Source organism: Peromyscus eremicus, chromosome 7, assembly GCF_949786415.1.
Source record: "Peromyscus eremicus chromosome 7, PerEre_H2_v1, whole genome shotgun sequence".
NCBI lineage: Eukaryota > Metazoa > Chordata > Mammalia > Rodentia > Cricetidae > Peromyscus > Peromyscus eremicus.
This window is the reverse complement of record NC_081422.1, coordinates 115,875,881-115,893,721: the sequence shown is the minus strand read 5'-3', so window position 1 is coordinate 115,893,721 and position 17,841 is coordinate 115,875,881. Positions and strand designations below refer to the sequence as shown.

Here is a 17,841-nt window from a genome sequence, read left to right as displayed (position 1 = left end):
AGGCATGCGCCACCACCGCCTGGGTCAGTCTCTGAACAACTTAAATCTTCGTTTTTTGAAGCAAAAAGTCAAGGGAGCAAAAATGCACGAGTCCAGAAATGGAGGCACGTGTGTTCTGATCATCAACAGGAAGAACTGAGGATGGTTGCCCTGAGCTCCTTCCACGAGCGGTAGCGCCTGACGTGGCGATGGTGCTATCGTCTGTAAACGCCCTGTTGTGTTATATTTCTGTCTTCTTGTTTACTTTTTAAAAATTTGTGTGTGTGTGTTTGTGTGTGTGTGTGCGCACGCGCGCAAGCATGAATGCCTTCAGAAGCCAGAAGAGGACTTCAGATTTCATGGATCTAGAGTTACAGACGGTTGTGAGCTGCCCGATATGGGTACTGGGAACCGAATCCAGGACCTCAGGAAGAGCAGTAAGCACTCTTAACAACTGAGCCATCTTTCCAGCCCCTTCACGAGTCTTAAAAGCATGTTAAGGTATTGATTATTTTGCCTCTAATAGGTGACATATGAATATTGGTGTGTCTTGTATTTAAATTTATTATCAGAACTCCCATAATTGGGTAAAATGAACACCAAGTAGAGCTTCTGGTCGTCCCAGGCTCGTGCAGGAGTTGAAAACTACAACTCCCAGGATTCCGTAAGCCGAAGGGGTGGTCTGGGCCGAGGCCAGAGAGGCGGAGCCCGCGGCTTGCGCACGCGCTCTGGCTCCCGTGTGTGCGCTCTCCACCAGGGCAGGCGCACAGAGAACACCTGCGACACCCGGGCGTCAGGTGGGCAGCACGGGGTCTGCGGCGCAGCTGGGCCCCGGGCTCCAAGCAGGCGGGGCGCAGAGCCGGGCTTCAGGTGAGGCGCTGGGCCGGGCTGGGCTTGGTGCCGGGCCCTGGGCTGCAGGGGAGGCCGGCGGGGTTGGTGGACGCCGCCTGGAGCAGGCGCAGAGCTTGGAGGGGTGGGCCCGTGAGCCTGCCCCCGGTGGCGCCCTAGACCTTCCAGGTGGAGCCTGCACAGCCGCTGACAGCAGGGACGCACATGCTGGTGCCTGGGAAAGGATGGTGCGCATTTGGCACAGGTGGCGCAAGGAGAGGTGAGCAGAGGGGGCCTGGGCCGTGCCAGCTGCATTTACAGCGGTGCCTGGGCCGGCCTGTCGCTGACCCTAGGGGTCCGTAGGGAACCAGCCGGGCAATCGATGAGAGGAGCTTGTCTGGCCTGCTGGACAATGCCCAGAGAGCCACTGAAGGAGGACCCTGATGGGCTTGCCTGTAGGAACGCGTATTCTCAGTCATTGGTGGGAGTCCTGGGTCAAAGTTTGGGAATCATGCCGCAAGTGATGAGCAGCCAGTATCCTTTGACCTTATGCCAACCAGCCCCCAGAGCCTGTTGGGAAAGAGGATCTCAGGATAATGGGACAGATAACAGCACAGTTCGTTTTTGGTATCTGGATTGTGCCGGGGGCTGGACGTTGAAATCTTGAATTCTTTACTGGCCATGTCCCCTTAATTAACTCACTCGTTTTCTCTGACCCCTGTGGGGGACCAGCCCCCACCATTTCTTGGGTACTTCTGAGGAGTGAGGGATAAGAGATTTAGAAATATAGAGGGGAGAGAAACAGAAACACAGGATCGCCTCGGAGGGCCTGGATCCTTATCCACCGGCCCTTCTGTCTCTTTTAAAGGGCTTTTTATAGGAATGCCATGGAGTGGAGCAAAAGACCTCCCCTAGCACAGCCAAGTGCAGACCCTCCCAAACAAACACCTGGTAACCGCATACGTGGTCAATCCATCCCATATGCAGCCCTGCTGTGTAAAGCAAGCTCAGCTCTCACTGGGAAACCTCTGTGGGCTCCCACAGGTCCCTCCTTTATCTTCTGTAAAATAGAGTGGAAAACAAATAAAAAAAAAAAAAAAAAAAAAAAAAAACCTTTCACAGAGCTTCTGTGAGGATTCCATGAGGTAATAATGCTGGCGAGGCTTTCTGTCTGGGTCCTGAACAGTGTGAGTTCTAGTCCCAGGTCCTGACTTTTCCACAAACTAGCTGCACCCAGGCTGCCAGGATCTGGGAGCTCAACCAGCCTACCCATTGACATGAAGGATCTGAGTTCCGGGTATTGACAGAGCCAGAAGAAAATTAGGTCCCTTATGCTCATAGGTGGCTGGCAGGTCACTTCTGAGCTCAGAGCCCCTGGGAGCCTCCAGAAGGGAGCAGAGGAGAGGGAGGATGCTGGTGAGCAGATTCACCGTGAACATCCTGGTGTGTTGGAGTGTCGGGGCATCTTCAGTGTTTTTCGTTTGTTTTTCAATGCTGAAGATTGAATCCAAAGCCTCGTGCATGCTGGGCAATGATCTACTATTGAGCCACAGCCGCCCCCTCCCCCTGGCTATCTCTTCACTCTTTGCCTTGATTCAAAGTCTCGCTAAGGTTCTCAGGCACACCAAAGCTATGATCCCCCTGCTTCGTCTTTTTTGAGAATATTGAGAGAGTCAGAAAATTAAATTACCCAACACTCCACTCCCAGGGGGCCTTGTCACTTGCCTCAACTTGGTTGCTGGAGGGACACTCTCCCTCAGGAACTGCTAAAATGATCCCCAGGGTTTTTCCAGTTGGATGAGATATTGGAAGGAGAATCCAAAGATGCTACCATGGGCTTTTGCAGTTCAGGCTTGAGTTTGAACTTCAGCTCCATCTCATAATAGCTATGTGGTACTGAACAATCCATATAACAGCCCCCAGCATATGCCCTTTAGTGTGAATGGGGTTCATAACACCTACTTGAGGTTTGTAGCGGGGATGAGACCACATATGTAGAACACTTGGCATGAGTCCTGAAACAGGTGGTAATTTCACTGTTTCCTTGTAGAGTTGCTGTGAGAATAATTGTAGGCATAGTGCTTTGCTCCGTTGGCTCTTTGAATCCACAAACTTGCCCCCTCCCTTCACCATGAAGTAGTAGAAGTGTCTGTCTCTCAGACTGGTGGTGGAGGTTTGCAGTGATTAAGAATTGGTGTAGCAGCCGGGCAGTGGCGGTGGTGCACACCTTTAATCCCAGCAGTAGGGAGGCAGAGCCAGGTGGATCTCTGTGAGTTCGAGGCCAGCCTGGTCTGAGATCCAGGAGAGGCACCAAAACTACACAGAGAAACCCTGTCTTGGGGGCAAAAAAAAAAAAAAAAAAAAAAATAATGGTGTCGCATCGTTTAGCTGCTAAGTGTCAGGGCTGGAACTCACCTGGCATCTCTGATTGGGCCATTCCTTTCTTCTCGGCTGCCTGTGGGCTCTCCTGTCCAGGAACCAGTTAGGGCCCACCACAGGCATTTCTTAGGCACACACTTGGGTTAGAGCCTGCCTCCACATGTCCTACTGTCCCATCAGTGGTGATGCTGAAGGAGGTGGTCCCCTGGGTGAGATGAGGTAAGGCGTTAGGAAGAGGCAGCCTGCAGGAAGGCTTCCTTAGCTCTCATCCCTGGACCTTGTGGGTTGGTGAGAGCAGCCTGGGTGGGTGAGTCTGCAGCCTGGGTAGGACCTAGAAAGCTTCGTTGGAAGAAAACCCTTGTTTATCTGCTGGAAAGAGTGAGAGCTGTGTGCATCTCAGGCAGAGCTCTGCTTTTGGGAGCAGAGCTGTGGGTGTGAGGTGAGAGTCCCGATTGAGTCCCCATGCAACCACTGTAGCCCTGGCTGCCTGAGAGACCTCACATAAAATAATGACTTGGGAGAATTTGTTTCCAGAGGCTATGAAAGGTAGTGGTTTTATAATTGTGTATTGATGGCTGAACCTTCTCAGCCCAGCACCAGGGCAGTGGGGATAATCGTCACCCCGGCTTGCTACCTAGACTCTGTTTAGGATGAGAGAATGGCCACAGTTTCCTAAGCCACCAGCCACAGCCAGGTGTTTTCTCTGCCTGGCCGGGAGAGTAATTATAGTAAGAAGCCTTGGGTTGCTAAGTTACCATGGAAAGCCTGTGGATCTGTGTTTCCAGAGCCTTCCACACCTGCCCTGCCCTTGAGTCATAAAATCTCCCTGCTCCGAGTTCTTCCTTGCTCACCTAACACTGGAGACCCCATCAGATGTGGTGACAGCTGGGTGTGGGACTTAAAAATGACCCTTGGAGTTAGGCGTGCTCACATCCTGGTGACCTTACTTGGGCTATAAGACCTTAAGCATGTAACCTACCCATAGGTGCCATTTTCTCTTATTGACAGAAAATTAAGGGCTGGGGCTGTGGTTCAGGGGTTTGCCTAGTACATAGGAAGCCCCGAGTTTGACCCCCAGCCCCACCAAAGGAGTTGGAGAGAGAAAAGCAAAGACATGCGACCCCTAGGCCTGCATTGGAAGGCTGTGTGAGGCTTATAGGAAAGGACTCCAGACAACGTCTGCATAGTAGGAGAAGCGAGGTAGTGGTAGCATTGGCCTTAACTCTGCACCAGAGGCCAGCAACCTGATCTGGCCAGCACGGATAAATCTTTCATTTTCTATGGCGTCTCTCAGTCTCATCAGTATCTACCCTCGGACCCAATGTGTCTATCAGAAAACCAGACCACCTGTGCCGCATGCCCCTTCCTTCCAGGCCGTGCAGTGTGCACAGGCCTAAGCCACACTCAGGAAGGAGACGAGGACCCTGGCTTGCCTATCCCTGCTGTTGCTGCTATGGTAGCAAAGGCTTTCTGTGAGTTGCCGCGGTTACGTTTGGTCCCAGAGCTTTGAGAAGGGTGGCGGCAGCTGTATTATAAGGACCTGGAGATGCTGTCCAGGCGCTTCTTTCTCAAGAGGCTTGCCTTCTCAGCTGGCCGGCAGGATGACGTGGCATTGCCAGTGTGGGCCACTGGCCGCGGTTTGGAATACCCTCTTCTTCCCTGGCCTCATTTTGCACTACTTCCACACCACAAGCAGTGGTGTCTGCCCGGGAAAGATCAGGTAGGGGAAGCTTTTCTGGAAGTTTCTGGTGTGGAAGCTGTCTCAGTCTGCACTGTCCTGGAACTTCAGCTTGAAAGTCACGTTAGCAAAGTCAGCCTTTAGTAACAGGGAGGAGATCCTTGGCTGGGTCCGCCATTTCCTTGTGGCTGAATGGAAATTCCTTTAGAGGATTGCAGATTGCATCTGCATGATGTCAGAACAACTTTACATCGAAACTAAGCACATGGTGGAATCATCTGGAAGTTTTATCAGAACATGGGTTCCTGAGCTCAGCTGAAAGAATTCTGGGTCATGCATATGTGGGCCACAAGAGTAGAAGAGTTGTACCCTACCCCTTGAGCAAACTGTACAACCCTAAACGGCTCCTGGATCTTCCTTCCCCAGGGAAGGGGCCTGTTCCTTTAAGTATCCTACATTTGGTAGAATTTCTGTGCTTTCCCCACGGGGCTGCCTCAAGGTGAGTGTCTCATAAAGATTCACAGTGTGAACTGTGGGTCAAGTGTGTAGACTGATTCCTGGAAGAAGTGCATGTCCTGAACTTGATAAGAAAATTAAACCCAGATTGAGGCACATGTTAGAAAAAAATAGCTATCTGGCCTAAAGACTGTCAAGGTTGGGGCTGGAGAGATGGCTTAGGGTTAACAGCAGGTGTTACTCCTGCAGATGTTTGATTGCTAGCGTCCACATGGTAGTTCACAACCATTCGTAACTTTAGTTCCAGAGTGTCCAGAGTACTCTCTTCCATGGGTACTGTACATGCATGCAGGAAAAACACTTGGAAGATAAAAAACAAACTTTAAAGAAACTGTCAAGGTCATAGGAAAGACTAAGAAGGAATCCCAGATCGAGAGGTGAGAGGTGTGACTCTTTATCCTGGGTTGGATTTTGGACACAGCATAGGGACCATGGATAAAAAATAGTATCATCAATATTAATTTTCTTAATTTGCATTATGTAAGAGAAAATTGTTCTCACAAATGTGTTCTTAATGGCTATCAGGGAAGAAGTCACCAGAATTTTTTTGTTTGTTGTTTTGTTTTGGAGACAAGGTCTTGGTAAGTATCCACTCCCAAATGCTGCGGTTGCAGGCATATACTACCATACCTGGCATCTAGTTTATGTTTAAATAGTTGAGAAAAGAGTTTGTTAGTGACAGAGTGTGAGAAATGTGTCAACTTAGGAAGAATCTAGATGGGGGGCTGGTTTCCATACTCTGTGCAGCTTTTGTAAGCTGGAGTTGTTTCCTTGTAAAATGAGGAGATTGCAGACACCAGAGCCAGCCCCACCCTGAAGTCTCATATGTACTTGAGCGGCTTCCTGCCCTCCCTTCTCTTCCACCATCTTTAATATAAATAAAAATTGTCACTGAGGTGAAACAGAGGACCTACCGTGCACCCAGTGACGAGCCAGTGGGTGTTAGCTACGATAGTGTCATCATCATTAGGACGGAGGAGGCTGAGAGTAACACCATAGTGACGAGACCAAGGGAACCCCAAGCTGAGGCGGTCATCACCCTCCCGTCATTAAGGCAGGGTTGCAGACTCCCAAATGGCTTGCCTCATACCCTGCTGTCTCCACCCCAAAGCCTGAAGTTCCCATTGAACTGTGGCGTGGGCTCTGCTTAGGTGGGGAAGGCACTCCAAGACTTAGAGGTCTCGTGGTTTGCTGTGTCCAGGAGAGCTGGACACAGGAACATAGCGATCACCACCAACCACACCCCTCTGAACCCTTGCCCAGAACTCACCCACCTACCTCCAGGTAGAGCTTCTTTGGGTCTCTTGTACCTGTGTGTGCTGGGCTTACTTTCTGGTGTTTTTTACTGTCTTTCCTACCATGGGCATCTCCTGGAGTCTTGATGGATTCTGTCTCACATGGGGTCCAAGTCCCACCTGACATGGATGTTTTGGGGTCTGGGTAGTCCCTGTAAGAATTGGTTTTGAGCTGGGCGGCGGTGGCGTACACCTTTAATCCCAGCACTCAGAAGGCAGAATCGGGTGGATCTCTGTAAGTGTGAGGCCAGCCTGGTCTACATAGAGTTCCAGGGCATCCAGGGCTGTGCAGAGAAACCTTGTCTCGAAATCTGCAGTTTTCACCTTAAGAACTTGTAATATCATATTCCTTGTGCCCTGTGTGAGCCTAAGCCCAGTCAGCTTCCAGTGACCCATTCATGCTAAGAAGGTGGATCCCAGACTGTGAGCAGATGTCTGTATCACTGGGGAACGGTTCCCTGGTAAGAGGGTTGCAGGCCAGCAGGAGAGGCTGAGTCCACCTCCAGCTCACCTGAGCCCTCCTACCTGCACAAGAAGGGCCGGGCTAATCACCCACGGCACCAGGGCAAAGAACTTGAACCTCTTGGAGTTTTTCCTTGAGCTGAAACCCATTCATTGTTACATCAGCTGCTGACACATGGTTCAGTCTCCAGCTCTGAGTTCAAGAGGGTGTTTTCCAGGTCAAGGTGTTAGTATAAGAATGAGTGGGTAGACGGTGAAGGCTGGAGAGATGGCTCAGTGGTTAGGATCCCATTCTGCTCTTGCAGAGGATCCGAGTTCCGATCCCGGCCATGTCTGCTGGCTCACTCATGTCTGTAACTCCAGCTCCAGGGGAACCCAACATCTCTGACCTCTGACCTCCACAGAAACTGCACTTATGTGCACACACACAATTAAAAATAAAATAAAAATCTAAAAACAAAACAAAAAACTTCAATCATGTGAGCGCAGAACTGCTCAATGCACCTTTATAGTTAATTGCTACGTGTTACAAAGACGCTTGGGCTGCCTGCATCTTCCTGAAGGAATGATTCCCTTCCCAGGAAGTCCAGTGTGCTTAAAATGTGCAGCTTTTCTCAGCCTTAGGCCCATATGTAGTTTTGGTGCACATACAACCATCGTGTAACTACCTAGTAAACGGGAAGGTGGAGGAGATTGGAAGAGATTGTCCTGAGGGGCAGCCCGACCTTGTGGAGTGTGTTTGAGCTTAGTCACGTGCCACCTGAGGCTTCCATAGTTCAGCACTAGTAAACACATGCTGTGTTCAGGCTAAAAATACTTCTCATTGTCAAAGTAAGGATTCTACCATTTTCAGCAGCAAATCTGGGCAGCTTTTAAAAGTCAGATTGCTGTAACGTTAGTGTACAACCATCCCACCACCGCTCCTGGACTGGGCCACTGGCTCTTGTGCAAGCCTAGGCCTGGCCGGAGCTGGCAGACCAAACCCCCCTTGCCATAGCCCTGCTCTTGGAGCGACAGGTGAAGAGCTGTTTCTGACCGTCCTGAAGCTGGAGCCCAGGCCTGATGAACCGACGCACACCTGGTCACCCTATCCTTGTCTTCACTCAGTCTGTACGGTTGCCAGAAATTAGGGCTTTTCACATTTTGTCTGCGGAAATCAGAAGAGTGCTGTGAGAGGCTGAACTGTCCTGACCCAGGGCCCTGAGTTCTGGACCTCCAGCCTCCAGCACTGTGAGGAGGTAAGTTTGTTGTTTAAGCTACCTAGCCCACGGTGGTTAGTTGTCCCAGCCTAAGGCGGCTGCTGTCCTGCCAAGCTCTCAGCAGGCTGAGCTCTGACTGTCCCTCCCAGGCCCCAGGCTCCAGGTCATGTGGTCTGCCCTGGCTCTGCTTTCCCATTGGCTCCCGATCTGTGAGTTTGCAGTCATGACTAGTCTAGGAATCCTGGGATGCTTCCTCCGTGTCAGACCTTAAGGCCCATGTGGGGTGGGCTGGGGCTGGGGCTGTCCAGGGCATTCAGGAAATGGGGACTGTGCCCATGCCGGATGTCCAGGCTGAGGTGAGTCCTGTCAGCAGTAAGTCTCACCCTCACTGCTGGGCTGTGACGAGTGTTCCAGCATCCTTGTGTCCGCCTGTATTTAAGGCTTTTGTGGACTTACGGTCTCGCTCTGTCAAGCCCTGTCCTGACTGAGCCACTAAACTGGATTCATCCTAACCACACTTGCGTTTCTAACTGTAACTGTAGCAGACAGTGCCCAAGTCCACAGATGAGGAGAGAGGTTTGAAGAGGAAAAGGAACCAGCCTAGGCCTTGAGGCCCATTCTGTCTGCATCTGAGCTTCTGTACCCACCTGACCTTGTTCCTCCTCTGGGGACTATTATGGGCTAGCCTCTGGGAAGTGGGAATTACTAAACAAAAGCCAGGCCGGGTGACCATGTGACATAGTGAAGCGGAGGGGACATCAGATAGGAATGGACAGGAAACTGCTTTCCTTACTGATGGCTTACCTCCCTGACGTCTGGAGGGAGGAGGATGGCATGCAGTGATGGCCACCTCATCCCCAGCTGCTGTCACTGCTCCTCAGCACATGTGCCTTGCTGTGACCACTGAATCACGTCAGGTGTCACAGGGGCTTCAAGTCTCCTCTGCCACAGTGAGAACTGAGGTCACGGAAGCCATTTGTCATTTGTGTTTGACACATCCACTAACCTGGCCAACGCAGAACCTCATTTCCCGTTCTGTTGGCGTTCTCTTTGGACTCTGTTCCATAAAAATATGCACACACATAATTTACATATCTTTAGACATACATTTACATATGCATATATCTATACACATGCACATGCAGGCACACACATACTGTATCCCTCACCTGCACACACTGACTTGTACATAAGATCACTGGAAAATCTGGTTCACTTGCAGTGACCCACCCACCCTCCGCTGCCCTGCAGAGCAGGAATGCTGGCTCAGCACTGTTGGCTGGTGTCCACCCCTCTGTTGGTAGTACACCATGCTGGTGGTTAATCATGTTCAGTGTTGGGCCTGTCCCCATCCATGCAGTGCCTACCATTGGTTCAATGAAGGAAGTACGCTGAGGTCTTTTGTCATGAAATCTGAGGACACAGCTTTTCGCTGAGTCACAGCTCCAGGCCTTAGCAGGCATGTTTTGTCTCCAAAGTGATTCTAGGTCCTGCCAAGTTGGGACAGGACTCACCGAGAGCTTGGCTTCTTGCTAGAGGTGAAGGGTGGGCCCATCTCCCACACTCTGCCTCACCTGGGCATCATCCTCAGCTCTCTGCTCCACACCTCTCCTAGAAGGAAGGTCCACTGCATAGACCAGTCTGTACCATGGCAGGAAATGTGAGACAGGTGTGAGTGATGCTTTCCAGCTCCTCTCCCGAGTCCCCCACATCAGGAAAAAGGGGTGCTAAAAAATGCTGTGCCTTCCTTCTGTAGTGGGCATCTTTTCCATGTTATTTCTAGGGGTCTGGGCTCCTTGAGTAAAGTAACCTAAATTTGAATTCTCAGCATCTACATAAAAAGCCATGCACGGTAACTTGTAACATCTGTAACCCCAGTGCTAGGGGGCTGGGATAGGAGCCAGACTAGAAGATCCCTGGAGCTTGCTGGCCAGCCAAGCCAGGCTAGCCAAATTGGTGAGCTCCGGGTTCAGTGAAGAGACCCAAAAAATAAGGTAGGGTTGGAGAGAGAGCTCAGCAGTTAAAAGTACTTGTTGCTCTTAGAACCCCTTTGGTTCCCAGTTCCCACATGACAGCTCACAATCATTTGTGGCTCCATCTCCAGGGCATTGGATGTCCTTTTCTGGCCTCCAAGGGCACCAAGTGTTCAAACAGATCCAAAAAGAGTAAGGTAGAGAGCCATTGAGGAAGGTACTTGTCCACACAGTGGCCTCCACAGGCATGTGCACACATGTGCATGCACACCCTCACATGTTTACACACTAGTCACATACAAGTTTGTTTCCCAAAAGTTTGTTTACAGTCCTCTCCACAGCAGAGCAGGGAGGGGCCACAGAAGCCACTTCTGATGAGGGGTAGAATTTGGGGTTAGAGCCCATTTAAATCTCTGAGGCCATTTCTTAGAACAGTGTTTTAACTTCTCTGTCCTCAGCCAGGCTTGAGGATGCTATTTTCAGGATGCACATGGTGGGCCTGCACAATCCAGAAACAGACAGGCAGGCTCTTCTTTCTCTGTGTAAAATGTCCATCGACACAGACCCTCCATCTTGTCAGATCCCGTCTGATGGGAGGCTCTGGGCACTTTTGGAGCCCAGAGGGTGGGTGTGTCCTTTGGCCCTCACAGCATGCTCACCTGCAGACCCTAAAGAACCAGCATAGGTTTTTAGGGACAATGGGTGGAGACAGGATACGTTTCCCCGGTGGCCCCTGCCTCTCACCCAAGGAGGCTTGCCAGCCCCATCTATTTTTATTTTATTATTAAAGTGCTCTCTGCCTCTATCTGAGATCTGACTCTGCCAGAACTTTTTATCTTGCTGGCCTAAGTAGGTGCTACAATGCAGTGGGGGTGGGGTGATGCAGGAGAATGTGGGAAAGACAGGAAGGATGTTATGGTGATCACTGGCCACCCCACACCTTGGCTTCTCCACTGTGACACCATAAGGAGATCCATTATAAGACTCCCCAGAAGATTTAAAGCAAGGATGAAGAACAAGTCCATTGTCTATCCTCCCTCCTGGTTCACCTGAGTGTGTGGGGAGGGAAGACACTCAAAGGTTAAGCCAGAATAGCTAGCCCCATGAGTGGACCCCGAGCCATATAGAACAAGTCTGTACACAATCCCAGCAGAGAGGAGTGTGGGTTGCTAACCAAGGTGGCACCGTTCTGGTCGCCGGATTCCTGTCGCTCAGCCATGATTCAGGCTGCCTGACTATAAAGTTGCCTGAAACCCAGTCAGTCCACTGCATGCTTTAGAACACACAGTTCAGCAAATGTTTTCTCATCAAAGCTTCACATTTTCCCCCTTGAAAGGGTAACACCAGAACCTAACATGCCCAGTGAAGTCTTTGTGGCACATTCCATGTCTGTCCTGACCTCTGCCAGTGCCATATTGGCAGGCCCTGGCATGGGTCGTCCACCTGAGGGCCCAGAAACAGCCAAGTCCTGTCTCTCCAGCTACCTTGGGTTGCTGCAGTCCCGCTTCCATCCAGCAGATGGCACTTGTGTCAAGCTGCTGATCCTCTGTAACTTTGGTTTGCTGTGTTGGAGCTGTCTTAGAGAGAGAGTTTCGTATACACAGAAGGGTCCCAGGGAAATGGATGCAGCATCATTCTGCTGGGTCTGAGCACATTGCTCAGAAAGTTGTACCCTTTTGGCATGTGCTTGTCTGTCAGAAGCCAGAACCACAACTCAGTCTGGCTTCAAAGACGAAGAAAGTTCTCTCACAGCAGACTTAGAAACATCACCAGGGCCTCCTGTGTCTCCTGCTGTACCACCCTTAGCATTCTGTCTGTGCCCTCAAGCTAGCTTGCTTACGGTTGGCAGATGGCAGCCAGGGGACACCCCTTTCCTCCTGTCCCTTAGGCAGGAGCACACACTGGCTGCTTCTCCCCCGCCTGACTGGTCCCTCTTTGGAGCATGTCACTGGGTCGGGCCAGAGCTCCAGAGGTGAGCTCTCCACACCCTAAGAGCTATGTGTCTCTGCCTCCTCTGGGTCCCAGGAGACTCAGCACGGGCTCAGAGGAAATGTGGACACACTGAAGACTCCTTAGGAAGATCGACATCGATGGAGATGATCACCCTGTGCTGACCTAACGTAGAGGCCCAGGCCAGGGTACCTTAGTCGGGTGACTGACTGGCCTCTGTCTTCTGTGGCAAGATTTCTGTGCTTAAATTTAAAACACTGTTTCAAGTGGCAGTAATGTAAGGGACAGTGTCTGCCTAGCACTGGCCAGCCCTGGCTCTGAATCATGATGGCAGCAGTGTACCCAGGGTACTTTGGAATGTGCATGTGCTTCATCAAGTGTCCCAGCCCTTTTCTCTTCCCTGCACTGGAAGCCTCACTTATCATGGAAGCCTCACTTATCAGGGAATCTAATGGATGAAATGGCTCCATTCGTATATCAGAAAACAGTTGGGTGCCAGGACTTGAATTTCAGCCAGTGCGTCACTTCTGACCACCAAAGCCTGGGACGGGGCTGCCAAATGCTTGCTTTTTCCAAAGGGTGACTGAATTCCAAAAGAAAGGCCATGCAGGCCAAGGGAATGAATGTACCTGGCCTTTACTGTGTCTTGGTACTGGCACTAATTACTGCACTACCCCAAACATAGGGGGTTCCGTTTGGAGATAGATGTTGGCCCAAAACCTGGACCTTGCTGAAGTTCTGCAGAGCTCTGGTGGTGGTAATGTCTTTCCTCAGAGACTGATGAAACCACAGGGTATTTTATGGTAAAGCAGAACAGATTCCACCAGCTGCTACTGTTGAAAAGGGTGCTGCTTAACATGCGGGCCGCTCCTGCAGGCAGAGGGGTTGTTGCTTCTTGCAGCAGCTCAAAAACATCTTCACTCTCCCGGCTCTGCAGCTGAGTGACGCTGGTGTGATCCGAGGGCTGTTGAGATGACTGAGTAGTGTCTGCCCACTTAAGCATGAGGAGCTACTTACCTCTACAATGCCAGCACTGGAGAGGCAGAGACAAGAGGATCCTGGAGGTCACTGGCCAGCCAGTCTAGCTGAATCAGTGAGTACCAGGTTCAGTGAGAGACCCTGTCTCAAAAATACAAAGTGTAGAACAATCAAGGAAAGACACTTGATTTCTGGCCTCCAAGCATACATGCATGTGCCCATGAACACACACACACACGAAATTTTAAAAAGCCTAGAACTTGTCACTGGACTTGCAGCTGCTTTTTAGTTAAGAGTCGCTTATTTTTTCATGTCTGGCTGTGGCTGTAACCAGGGAGCTTTGCCGAAGGAAGCAGGTGTGGGAGGAGCACATAGTGGGAGTGTGCTGAGACACCTGGCTGGGCTGACTCCTCTCTCTCCCTTCACAGGCTTTTTCTTGTCCTCCAGCACACATAGGGATGGATGGGTGAAGCCCACCTGGGCTGTGGCACTGCCCAGGAGCCGTCGTCTCGTTAAGGCCCCTCAGTGGCAGTAGGATGCACCTCTCTGCAGTGTTCAATGCCCTTCTGGTGTCTGTGCTGGCTGCAGTCCTGTGGAAGCATGTGCGGCTGCGGGAGCACGCGGCCACCCTAGAGGAGGAACTGGCCCTCGGACAGCAGTCCCTGGATCCAGTTCCGGGGCTGAGGATTGACTACCCGAAGGCCCTGCAGATCCTCATGGAGGGCGGCACCCACATGGTGTGCACAGGCCGCACCCACACAGACCGCATCTGCCGCTTCAAGTGGCTCTGCTACTCCAATGAGGCTGAAGAATTCATCTTCTTCCATGGCAACTCCTCCGTGATGCTGCCCAACCTGGGCTCCCGGCGCTTCCAGCCCGCCCTGCTGGACCTGTCCACTGTGGAGGACCACAATGCCCAATACTTCAACTTCGTGGAGCTGCCGGCTGCGGCCCTGCGCTTCATGCCAAAGCCAGTGTTCGTGCCTGACGTGGCCCTCATCGCCAACCGCTTCAACCCCGATAACCTCATGCATGTCTTCCATGACGACCTGCTCCCCCTCTTCTACACGCTGAGGCAGTTCCCTGGCCTGGCCCAGGAGGCCCGGCTCTTCTTCATGGAGGGCTGGGGCGAGGGCGCCCACTTTGACCTTTATAAACTCCTTAGCCCCAAGCAGCCGCTGCTGCGTGCTCAGCTCAAGACGCTGGGCCGGTTGCTCTGCTTTTCCCATGCTTTTGTGGGCCTGTCCAAGGTCACCACCTGGTACCAGTATGGCTTTGTCCAGCCCCAGGGCCCAAAGGCCAACATCCTCGTCTCAGGCAATGAGATCCGGCAGTTTACCCGCTTCATGACCGAAAGGCTGAATGTGAGCCACGCAGGGGCACCCCTGGGTGAGGAATACATTCTGGTCTTCAGTCGCACCCAGAACAGACTCATCTTGAACGAGGCAGAGCTGTTGCTGGAGCTAGCACAAGAGTTCCAGATGAAGACAGTGACAGTGTCCCTGGAGGACCACACCTTTGCCGATGTCGTGCGGCTGGTCAGCAACGCCTCCATGCTAGTCAGCATGCATGGGGCCCAGCTGGTCACGGCCCTCTTCCTGCCCCGTGGGGCCACTGTAGTTGAACTCTTCCCCTATGCTGTCAACCCTGACCACTACACCCCCTATAAGACGCTGGCCACTCTACCTGGCATGGACCTGCAGTATGTAGCCTGGCGAAACATGATACGGGAGAACACAGTCACACACCCTGAGCGGCCCTGGGACCAAGGGGGCATCACCCACCTGGACCGGGCTGAGCAGGCCCGAATCCTACAGAGCCGAGAGGTCCCCCGGCATCTCTGTTGCCGGAACCCTGAGTGGCTCTTCCGAATCTACCAGGACACCAGGGTGGACATTCCTTCCCTCATGCAGTCCATTCGGCGTGTGGTGAAGGGCCGGCCGGGGCCGCGGAGGCAGAGGTGGACAATCAGCCTGTACCCAGGCAAGGTGCGGGAGGCCCGATGCCAGGCGTCTGTGCAGGGTGCCACCGAGGCCCACCTGTCTGTGTCCTGGCAGATCCCATGGAACCTCAAGTACCTAAAAGTGAGGGAGGTGAAGTATGAGGTGTGGCTGCAGGAGCAGGGGGAGAACACGTACGCACCTTACATGCTGACCCTGCAGAATCACACCTTCACGGAGAACATCAAACCTTTCACCACCTACCTGGTGTGGGTCCGCTGCATCTTTAACAAGAGCCTCCTGGGACCTTTTGCAGATGTGCTGGTGTGCAGCACGTAGCCAGCAGGCCATGGCCGGGCCTCAGGAGGTGGCCTTTGCAGCTCAGCTTTCCCAGGCCCAAGTCCTGCTGGCGACTATGGTGATGACGCATCTATTTATTGAGTAGGCCAGGGCTAGGCCTGTTCCCAGTGTCTTACTGCTGCGGGTGTGCAATTTGCAGAAATCTTTGCCCTGAAGAGGTGGTGCATGCCCCCTCTGCCACTTTGATTATTCCCACCCAGGAGGAATTCCTTTGTGGTGAGGAGGCAGCACAGGCAGGTCCCAGGGATCTGATCTTGCTAATTGATTGTGCTGTTTCCTGCCATGGCCTTGGTACAGGTCCTGGCTTCTAGAAACAGTGGTCATGTAGTTGGTGGGCTAGGCAGATAGTCTCTACGAATTTCACCTGTAGCTGAGTGACAGGTGTGTTTGGAGCAGTCATTAAATGATTATGAACATCGTGGGTCAAGTCTTTTAATGTCTTATTAGCATATATGAATTATACCTTGTATTGGGTTTCATATGATTTCATATTCATATATGAATTATACCTTGTATTGGGTTTTCATGCATATGTATAATGTATTTTAGTCCTATTCAGCCTGTTAACCTTTCCTGTTGCCCCTGCTACTGAGCCTTTCCTCTTTACAACCCACCCCTCCTAATTTCATGTCCTTTTGAGTGGGTCTTTATATGAGCCAATGAGTTTCATTAGGGTTGCCTAGAAAGCACACGGTTGAGGGTTTGTTTGCACGGGCCTTACCATCGACTGCTCAACTAGAGAAAATGTCTCCCTCCATCCATCAGCTGTGCTCCTCAGTGAAGGATGAGGCCCCACAAGCTCGTCCCATTTCCATGGTGGATATAGGTGGACCTGATCCTGTGTCGGTCACCACAGCTGCCGTGTATTCAAAAGTACCCAGAGGTCAGTGTTCCACACCACCACCCCTTCTTTTTGCCCCTTTCATAATGTTCCTTGAGCATTGGAGAGAGTATACCCAGGGATGAGCATTCAGTAGTCAGTCACTTACCCTCAGCACTTAACCAGTTACGGGTCTCCAGGTACTGCTGGCCACTGCCAGAGCTAAGAGCAGCGCTGATCCATAGGCATGGAAAGGTGTTTATAAGACAGTCTCATAGGCGTGCCATAGCCATGAAACATCCCCCTTAGAGCCCATGACCTCCCAGCCAGGCTTTTGAACAGGTGATAACATCAAACCTGAATTCTCTCCTGTGGGATGGCCCTTGAATCCAATCAGAAAGCAGTTGGTTGCCCCCTTAACAGACCTGCCACTACTCTATCAGTAGACTCAGCCTGCCTGGCCGGTTGGTATTGTTGCACATAGAGTCTGCAGCCAAGTAAGACTGGTTATCCTCCCCCAGAAGCCTGCCTAACACTTTTTATAATACCTTGAGGGTTAGTGGGCAGTGAGGAAGCTTCCAGTTCCAACTTGATTTCTCTGCCCTGTGACAGGTGTTTGGTGTCTTCAACTGTAGTGTTTTATCATCTAGCACTGGTGGGCAACGGAGTGGCAATGGCCTATATTTGGAGGTGGCCTTAGGAGCCACCTTAAGCTACAGCTCACAGGGAGATAGCCTTTGGGCAAGTCTTCTTGGACAACAGGAAGCGAAGTTGGCGCTGAGTACCCAGATGACCTTTAATTCTGATTGTCAAAGGAGATGACACAGTGGGATAGCATCGGGATTGTGAAGGGAGCATGCTGTGCCCACCTTGCATGGGCAGTGTCTTGCACAGAGGCTATGAAGAGGAGTGCATCCATGGGGAATAGCCACAAAAATCACATTTGACCTGGGTAGTGCTTGGTCGTGCATTCTCCCTGATCACAGTTAACAGTGAAACCACAGACATGCTCTCACTAAAGTCAGGAGTAAAATGTAAATATTGCTAGCTGTTATTCAACCTTTCTCCCAAAAAACAAACTAACAAACAATGAAGGTCACACAACATCATAAATGAAGAGAAATTAAAAATAAAATGGAAATTTTGATTTTCCCCTTAAAGGCTCATATAAATATTTCTCTAGAGGGCTAGAAAGATTACTCAGCAGTTAAGAGCATCAGATGCTCTCCCAGAGGACCCAACTTGAGTTCCCAACACTGCATGCATGTGGTGCACAGACATACATGCAGACAAAACACTCATACACAAATATTTTAAGTGGATACTTGTGCTACCAGACAGAATAAAGTAACTTTGATTAGAACAGTGTCCTGTTGAAGTAGGGAGCTAAGAAACTGTCAGCAGGGCATAGTACAGTTCACAAGTGGACGTCTGTGTGCTTGGGAACTTATCTGATAAGAGTATACTTTCAGATTGGTGGGAAC

The 17,841-nt window shown here is 51.3% G+C and overlaps 1 protein-coding gene across 1 annotated transcript; it reads left to right on the top strand.

The window, feature by feature from the left end:
• The first annotated feature begins 731 nt into the window (after positions 1-731).
• Pomgnt2 (protein O-linked mannose N-acetylglucosaminyltransferase 2 (beta 1,4-)) lies at positions 732-16,408 on the top strand. The gene is made up of 2 exons (XM_059268953.1): positions 732-849; positions 13,666-16,408. The coding sequence occupies exon 2, from the start codon at positions 13,774-13,776 to the stop codon at positions 15,514-15,516; it is 1,743 nt and encodes a 580-aa protein (XP_059124936.1). The 5' UTR covers positions 732-849; positions 13,666-13,773; the 3' UTR covers positions 15,517-16,408.
• The last annotated feature ends 1,433 nt before the right edge of the window (positions 16,409-17,841 follow it).

Coding starts and splice junctions, on each gene's coding strand:
- Pomgnt2 (XM_059268953.1), top strand. CDS start 13,774: ATGCACCTCTCTGCAGTGTTCAATGCCCTTCTGGTGTCTGTGCTGGCT.